Consider the following 9,501-nt stretch of genomic DNA (forward strand, 5'->3'; position numbering starts at 1 on the left):
ATATACATCTACAACACTCTATTAACGAACAAGATGTGGAGCAGTACAAGTGCCTTACCCTTTGTTGGTAGTGTAATGGCAGGTGCTGGAGTTTTCTCCACAACTGCGAGAAATAAAAGTAATATTTACATTTGCATGTGCAAAGATGTGTTATCAGGTCTAATTTCAACGCACACAAGTGAACAATACACTTTACCCTACATTACACTTCTCTTCCAATGTATAGCGAGAATTAAGGATTCTAACAAATCACTGAAGAATGCGTTCTAAAAATATGTACACCATTTAATAACTATGCACAGAATTAATCATTTCTACCTGCGCATCGATGCCAAATTGATAACTTTCGCTAAATAATGATATCATATGTGATAGCAATAAGATTGACGTCAGCACACACCGCTACTAAAATAGAAAATAGTTTGCGTTAATGTCTCACCTCTCTTTCTTGTCGTCTCAATTATAGGTGTCCTTCTAGTTGGTTCTGGTTGACCTCCTTCCAACGAAAAATAATCCCAGAATTTAGTCAGCTCCAATCTCGTATAGATATGGAATACAATTTTATGCACTTGCACTCTCTTAATATTTAAATGCACTTATCTACATCTGTTTATCTATCTCACTAGCTATCATTCTGACCACATCTTTACCAAGTAGGCATACATCTACGCCAATATATAAATGCCCCAATATATAAATATATATACCTATATAAAAGTGAAAACATCTACTTACATATTTCAATATATTTATACGCTACATGTTCATTGATACTGGCCAACAATTTACATATATAGGCATAAACATGCATACACACACAAATATGCACATATATCGTTATATACGCATGTTTTATATGTATTCATCTATACATATAGACAACACGCGTATATAAGTTCATAGCTGTAGAATGAAATGTGGCGGTAGGAAATAGTGCATTAGATCACAGTTTTCTCAGTGTTAATCAATTCACAAATCAATACATGTATGAACCGGCACTCAATAACATATGCATTTCTCTAGGTTTTAGGTAAATTGAGAAAATTCCACATCATATCCATTAATCGAAATTCTATCAATTAAATGTTAGTTTCCCTTCAAAATTATGCAAGGAATAATGTGTATTAGATAAGCAATGTAAGACAACTGAAGCGCAACCTCATCCAGAAAGCTTTCATTTTTCCTTATATATACATACCGAAACATATACAAATGTAGATAGTTCTTCAGGAAGGAGCAAATTACTACACATCCTTGCAAAGAACTTTCTATAATATCTGGCGGTTCTAGACGATTTCATCCAGTAAAGTATGTTAGATTCCAAAGCGCAATTTAAAATATTATTGAAATAATTATAATTACTGCAAGTGTAGCAAGTACATATTAGGGGACAATAAACAGCAATGTTTTGCATATCATGTGGTTTAGATGAAACAAGATCATAGACTGAATATCAAATGGATAAAGAATAAGATGATTGAAAGAAGGAGAATCAAATGGATAGCCAGTTGACAGCATTAGTATGTTAACTGCATTATTTTAAGGAAGACAGTGAATTCCAAATTCTCTTGTAATTCATACTGATATTAGTAGGGCAGATTCTACAGGAAACTTATCACAACCTACAAAATGTTATTTACTTGTTGCTACTTCAATCTGCTTAACACAGCAACATCAGACGTAGACAGTTTTACTTCTAACGATGTCAAACGTTGTGAATGAGCATATAGAAGAGAAAGCAGCAAAATGTATGAATTTACATAAAACGGGCATCGAGTGAAGTTGTTAGGAGGCTTTGAGCAGCGTTAATTGTAAATACTTGCATGGAACATTGACTGAAAGTAACGCAATAACAGATCTTGTTAAAGATATCTTTGTTGAATATCTGTGATTATAGCTTTGATTAGTAACGCTTTAAAATAAAACACTGCTTTGCTAACATGCTAATTGCTATACCTGGGCAATACTGCTCAAATATCTTTCTTTCAGATTCGACAGTTCGTTCGTTGAAGTCAGTCACATAAACATGTTTTCGTCAACAGGTAATGAGGAAATCTGGCTCAATTCTGTAGTGTCACTTAGACCAATACCAATGGCATATATGTGGATGCCTTCCTCTCTGGCTTTCACTGCTTCTGGAATAGTGTCGTAAGCATTGACGTTCGATACGCCGTCAGTGAGCAGTATGGCAATATTGGGAACGGATGCCCTGTCACCATTCTCTGTGCTGAACATTACAGTCCGCATGGTGTTAAGCCCGCCGTAAGTGTTTGTACTGCCGTAAACATATGGAATTTGGAGGACTGCATCGATTACTTCTTGCTTTGTTTGGAAAGCATTCAAATGGAATTGGATTTTCACGTCTGAACTGTAAAGGACTGCACCGATTCGAACATTGCCATTGTCAATGGAAGCAGCAGACACAAAATCAACAATGAAATTTAGCATTTTCTTGAAGTTTTCTTCTTGGACACTAGTTGATGAGTCCAAAATGAAGATGATGTCAGATTCTGTACCGCCACAATCACCTGGAGAACATTAGGATAACTTATCACTTATCGAATAATCCACTGCTACCACATAAATCTACATTTCTATTCCGAAAATATCTCAACGAAGCACCACCACAACTTTACACAACATGTATGTCATATGAATATATATGCGCAAAAAACAACATTGGAAAACATTAAACAAAGCAAACTCTTGCCTGCCTCACACCTATCTGAAAACTCGTACGCGACGAAGTATCGAGAATTTCAAACAATACGTGACAGAAACGAGCAGAACGACAACAAAGTACTTGCACTTGATTCATTTCAGAAAACGACATTCAACCCACCAGCAACAGCTCCAGGTAAATAATATTCCATGATGACAAAACAAAATACACACAATATGTATTAAGAATTTCGACACAAATACTTTTTACAGCAAGAAACTTGCAAACGTCACTCACTTCGAAAGTCCAACTAGTCAATCTGGCACAAAACGCAAACAAAATACACGAAACACGAAAAAACTATACGGCAAAGACAAAAGGTTAAGAATCTATACATATTTAGACAACAGCAGCATCGAATTTTGCTGATAATCAACAGAAGACATCTCTCACACGAAAACGTGGACACACAACAAAATCATGCGCTCATATACATCTACAACACTCTATTAACGAACAAGATGTGGAGCAGTACAAGTGCCTTACCCTTTGTTGGTAGTGTAATGGCAGGTGCTGGAGTTTTCTCCACAACTGCGAGAAATAAAAGTAATATTTACATTTGCATGTGCAAAGATGTGTTATCAGGTCTAATTTCAACGCACACAAGTGAACAATACACTTTACCCTACATTACACTTCTCTTCCAATATATAGCGAGAATTAAGGATTCTAACAAATCACTGAAGAATGCGTTCTAAAAATATGTACACCATTTAATAACTATTTCATCTATGCACAGAATTAATCATTTCTACCTGCGCATCGATGCCAAATTGATAACTTTCGCTAAATAATGATATCATATGTGATAGCAATAAGATTGATGTCAGCACACACCGCTACTAAAATAGAAAATAGTTTGCGTTAATGTCTCACCTCTCTTTCTTGTCGTCTCAATTATAGGTGTCCTCCTAGTTGGTTCTGGTTGACCTCCTTCCAACGAAAAATAATCCCAGAATTTAGTCAGCTCAACTCTCGTATAGATATGGAATACAATTTTATTCCACTTGCACTCTCTTAATATTTAAATGCACTTATCTACATCTGTTTATCTATCTCACTAGCTATCATTCTGACCACATCTTTACCAAGTAGGCATACATCTACGCCAATATATAAATGCCCCAATATATAAATATATATACCTATATAAAAGTGAAAACATCTACTTACATATTTCAATATATTTATACGCTACATGTTCATTGATACTGGCCAACAATTTACATATATAGGCATAAACATGCATACACACACAAATATACACATATATCGTTATATACGCATGTTTTATATGTATTCATCTATACATATAGACAACACGCGTATATAAGTTCATAGCTGTAGAATGAAATTTGGCGGTAGGAAATAGTGCATTAGATCACAGTTTTCTCAGTGTTAATCAATTCACAAATCAATACATGTATGAACCGGCACTCAATAACATATGCATTTCTCTAGGTTTTAGGTAAATTGAGAAAATTCCACATCATATCCATTAATCGAAATTCTATCAATTAAATGTTAGTTTCCCTTCAAAATTATGCAAGGAATAATGTGTATTAGATAAGCAATGTAAGACAACTGAAGCGCAACCTCATCCAGAAAGCTTTCATTTTTCCTTATATATACATACCGAAACATATACAAATGTAGATAGTTCTTCAGTAAGGAGCAAATTACTACACATCCTTGCAAATAACTTTCTATAATATCTGGCGGTTCTAGACGATTTCATCCAGTAAAGTATGTTAGATTCCAAAGCGCAATTTAAAATATTATTGAAACAATTATAATTACTGCAAGTGTAGCAAGTACATATTAGGGGACAATAAACAGCAATGTTTTGCATATCATGTGGTTTAGATGAAACAAGATCATAGACTGAATATCAAATGGATAAAGAATAAGATGATTGAAAGAAGGAGAATCAAATGGATAGCCAGTTGACAGCATTAGTATGTTAACTGCATTATTTTAAGGAAGACAGTGAATTCCAAATTCTCTTGTAATTCATACTGATATTAGTAGGGCAGATTCTACAGGAAACTTATCACAACCTACAAAAGATGTTATTTACTTGTTGCTACTTCAATCTGCTTAACACAGCAACATCAGACGTAGAACAGTTTTACTTCTAACGATGTCAAACGTTGTGAATGAGCATATAGAAGAGAAAGCAGCAAAATGTATGAATTTACATAAAACGGGCATCGAGTGAAGTTGTTAGGGCTTTGAGCAGCGTTAATTGTAAATACTTGCATGGAACATTGACTGAAAGTAACGCAATAACAGATCTTGTTAAAGATATCTTTGTTGAATATCTGTGATTATAGCTTTGATTAGTAACGCTTTAAAATAAAACACCGCTTTGTAATAACATGCTAATTGCTATACCTGGGCAATACTGCTCAAATATTCTTTCTTTCAGATTCGACAGTTCGTTGAAGTCAGTCACAATAAACATGTTTTCGTCAACAGGTAATGAGGAAATCTGGCTCAATTCTGTAGTGTCACTTAGACCAATACCAATGGCATATATGTGGATGCCTTCCTCTCTGGCTTTCACTGCTTCTGGAATAGTGTCGTAAGCATTGACGTTCGATACGCCGTCAGTGAGCAGTATGGCAATATTGGGAACGGATGCCCTGTCACCATTCTCTGTGCTGAACATTACAGTCCGCATGGTGTTAAGCCCGCCGTAAGTGTTTGTACTGCCGTAAACATATGGAATTTGGAGGACTGCATCGATTACTTCTTGCTTTGTTTGGAAAGCATTCAAATGGAATTGGATTTTCACGTCTGAACTGTAAAGGACTGCACCGATTCGAACATTGCCATTGTCAATGGAAGCAGCAGACACAAAATCAACAATGAAATTTAGCATTTTCTTGAAGTTTTCTTCTTGGACACTAGTTGATGAGTCCAAAATGAAGATGATGTCAGATTCTGTACCGCCACAATCACCTGGAGAACATTAGGATAACTTATCACTTATCGAATAATCCACTGCTACCACATAAATCTACATTTCTATTCCGAAAATATCTCAACGAAGCACCACCACAACTTTACACAACATGTATGTCATATGAATATATGCGCAAAAACAAACATTGGAAAACATTAAACAAAGCAAACTCTTGCCTGCCTCACACCTATCTGAAAACTCGTACGCGACGAAGTATCGAGAATTTCAAACAATACGTGACAGAAACGAGCAGAACGACAACAAAGTACTTGCACTTGATTCATTTCAGAAAACACGACATTCAACCCACCAGCAACAGCTCCAGGTAAATAATATTCCATGATGACAAAACAAAATACACACAATATGTATTAAGAATTTCGACACAAATACTTTTTACAGCAAGAAACTTGCAAACGTTCACTTCGAAAGTCCAAACTAGTCAACTGGCACAAAACGCAAACAAAATACACGAAACACGAAAAAACTATACGGCAAAGACAAAAGGTTAAGAATCTATACATATTTAGACAACAGCAGCATCGAATTTTGCTGATAATCAACAGAAGACATCTCTCACACGAAAACGTGGACACACAACAAAATCATGCGCTCATATACATCTACAACACTCTATTAACGAACAAGATGTGGAGCAGTACAAGTGCCTTACCCTTTGTTGGTAGTGTAATGGCAGGTGCTGGAGTTTTCTCGACAACTGTGAGAAATAAAAGTAATATTTACATTTGCATGTACAAACGTGTTAGGTTTAGTTTAAATGCGCACATGAAAACAATATGCTTCACTACCAATAAATAGTGAGAATTGGTGATTGTAATAAATCACTGAATAAAAACATTCTCATAATTTGTATACCATTTAAGAAATATTATATCTTAACATAGAGTTAATGTTTGCTAACTCCTAGTTGATGCACAATTGAAAACCATCAGTAAATAATGATATCAAAATGACAGAAATAAGACTGATTTTAGCACACAGAGGTACTAAAATACAATATAGTTTATGTTAACATCTCACCTCTGTTTCTTATAGTCTCACTTATAGGTGTTCTTCTACTTCATTCTGGTTGACCTCCTCCCAATGAAAAATAATCCCAAAGTTTAGTAAGGTCAACTATCATATGCTTATTGAAAGCAATTTCATTGCTCTCATACACTCTAAGTATATACATCTGTTTATCTCTCTAACAAGCTCTCACTCTGCCCATACCTTTATCCAAGTAGACATCCATCTATCTGCATGTATATACGCCAATATATTAATGCACATATATATATATATATATACAAGTGAAAACTTATGTATTTACACATTTAAAGATATTTATACTCTACATATGCATTTTTACTGCCAATATGTATATGCATATATAATTGAAATTTACAGAAAAATAAAAGATGAAGAAACGTTGGGAAAGTCTTTTACGTGAAGATCAACACAGTACTTTTACTTTATTCACTTCGGAAAACATTACCTTCAATTCAGTAGCAACAATTCCATGGAAAATCATATTCCATATTGACCAAAAAACAGTAAAATCACACAACATATATGAAGAATTCGCAAGGATTTAACATTGAGCAGGAATAATATTCACTCCAAAAAACTTTCCAATGTTCATTTGAAATGTCCAAAGCAAACAACTTGCGTGAAATGCAAAGAAAATATGAGATACGCCGTCAGTGAGCAGTATGGCAATATTGGGAACGGATGCCCTGTCACCATTCTCAGCAAAGGCAAAACAATAAAAATTTATGCATATATAGGCGCAGGAGTGGCTGTGTGGTAAGTAGCTTGTTTACCAAACCACATGGTTCCGGATTCAGTCCCTGTGTGGCACCTTGGCAAGTGTCTTCTACTATAGCCTCGGGCCAACCAAAGCCTTGTGAGTGGATTTGGTAGACGGAAACTGAAAGAAGCCCGTCGTATATATATATATGTGTGTTTGTGTGTCTGTGTTTGTCCCCCTACCATTGCTTGACAACCGATGCTGGTGTGTTTATGTCCCCGTTACTTAGCGGTTCGGCAAAAGAGACCGATAGAATAAGTACTGGGCTTACAAAAGAATAAGTCCCAGGGTCGAGTTGCTCGATTAAAGGCGGTGCTCCAGCATGGCCGCAGTCAAATGACTGAAACAAGTAAAAGAGTAATATAGACAACAGCAATGAATTTTGCTGATAATCAAGATAATTCACTTCGATGATGAAACCCTCTTGTATGTAAATGTGTACACCCTTCAACAACTTGCACTCATATATTTCTACATCATTGTATCAACAAAGAACATGTTGAGGAGTACAAGAGCCTTACCCTTTGTTGGTAATATAATGGCAGGTGCTGGAGTTTTCTCCAGAACTGTGAAAAATTATAGTAATGTTTACTTTTCCATGTGCAAATATGGTATGTCAGGTTTACTTTCTATGCACACCCATGAGCAATACACTTTATTCTCCTTTAGTTTTTATACCAACCAGTAGCAAGAATTACTGGTTTTTAACAAATCTCTTAGCAAATACATTGTGAACATCTCTGCATGAATTAATACCTAATTTGATTGTGTAGCAAGTTAATATTAATAACCAAAGATTGATACCCAACTGAAAATTTTTCCTTAATATTGAAAATGAATGTGATAGAAATAAGATGGATGTAACACAACTAAGATAGAATATATATTATGTTCACATTTCAACTCTCGTTCTACTAGTTTGTTCTGGTTGCCCTCCTTCAGAAGAATGTTAATTCCAAAATTCATTAAAGTCAAGCTCCATATAGTTTTTGAACACAATTGTAGTGCTCTTTCACACTGTTAATATATAAATACGTTCATGCACATTTGTTTACCTATCTAACTATCACTTTACATATATCTCTATATAACTAGACATCTATCAATCTAGATAGATAAATATATATATAGGTCTATATATCAATGCATATATGCACATGTGAAAACATGTACTTACACATCTAAATATAATTATACATAAATATGCATTTATATTGCCAATATATATATTTAGTTGAGGAATAATTCATGAGCATTTTATTTCAAATTTAAAAATGAATGCAGAAAGAAAATGCATTGGCAAAATGTTTCATGTTATTTAAAAGGGAGGTTTTATTCCTCTACAAGACAGTGTGTTCTAATTTTTTCATTTTATTGATTGTGTATTTTCAGATCATGAAAATGGAATGTTAAGTGGACAAAACTGAGCATTTTCCACACCATTTGCTTTCTGCAATTAATCAAGGTGTTCATGCACCAAAGCCGCACATAAGATTTTTCTTGTGTATGGAGAAGGAGCAAAGTACTGCCTGCCATTGGTTTTCATGCTTCAAAAATGGGAATTTTGACCTCAAGGACAGATCACACACCAGTCAACCAATTGAGTTTGATGAAGCATAATTTAATCAAATTCTTCACACAAATCCATGTCAAACAACTAGAGAATTGGAATAGCAGAACCACCTTCACTTAATGGGCAAAGTTCAGAAACTCAGCGCATGGGTGCCACACACTTTGAGCAAAAACAACAAAAGTCAATGCTCCATAATCACTACTAGCTTGCTCACTAGACATTGCTCAACACATGGTCACAAACAGTGTTTTCTTTATTGCATTGTCACAGGCAATGAAAAATGGTGCCTTTACAACATTATGAAGCAATGGAAAGAATAGCTCAGCTCTGACAAACAAGCAACTCTGTGAGCAAACAAGATCTTCGTCCTTGAAAAACCATGTTGTGTGTATAGTAGAACTGGGAAGGTACAATTACAAACT

At 35.0% G+C, this 9,501-nt stretch overlaps 1 protein-coding gene and 1 long non-coding RNA gene across 2 annotated transcripts; both read right to left on the bottom strand.

The window, feature by feature from the left end:
- Positions 1-70: 70 nt before the first annotated feature.
- On the bottom strand, positions 71-2,003 carry LOC118760976. Its single transcript, XR_004997072.1, has 3 exons — positions 1,957-2,003; positions 440-496; positions 71-103 (listed from the first exon to the last, which is right to left on the bottom strand). It is a non-coding gene; the product is annotated as an uncharacterized LOC118760976 (long non-coding RNA).
- Positions 2,004-2,016: 13 nt separating this feature from the next.
- On the bottom strand, positions 2,017-9,300 carry LOC115227392 (collagen alpha-1(XIV) chain-like). Its single transcript, XM_029798239.2, has 7 exons — positions 9,240-9,300; positions 8,028-8,072; positions 6,367-6,411; positions 5,120-5,689; positions 3,599-3,658; positions 3,209-3,253; positions 2,017-2,528 (listed from the first exon to the last, which is right to left on the bottom strand). The coding sequence occupies exons 1-7, from the start codon at positions 9,298-9,300 to the stop codon at positions 2,017-2,019; spliced, it is 1,338 nt and encodes a 445-aa protein (XP_029654099.2).
- Positions 9,301-9,501: the final 201 nt, after the last annotated feature.

The sequence above is a fragment of the Octopus sinensis genome, unplaced genomic scaffold (genome assembly GCF_006345805.1).
Source record: "Octopus sinensis unplaced genomic scaffold, ASM634580v1 Contig02985, whole genome shotgun sequence".
Classification (NCBI taxonomy): domain Eukaryota; kingdom Metazoa; phylum Mollusca; class Cephalopoda; order Octopoda; family Octopodidae; genus Octopus; species Octopus sinensis.

What these genes read in the sequence shown, in the direction of transcription:
- LOC115227392 (XM_029798239.2), bottom strand. Translation starts at nt 9,300, where the DNA reads ATGTCTAGTGAGCAAGCTAGTAGTGATTATGGAGCATTGACTTTTGTT. An exon ending in TGAGACGACAAGAAAGAGAG is followed by an intron (nt 3,254 to 3,598) that starts GTGAGACATTAA and finishes TATTTCTCGCAG; the next exon opens with TTGTGGAGAAAACTCCAGCA. An exon ending in CATTACACTACCAACAAAGG is followed by an intron (nt 2,529 to 3,208) that starts GTAAGGCACTTG and finishes AATGTTCTCCAG; the next exon opens with GTGATTGTGGCGGTACAGAA.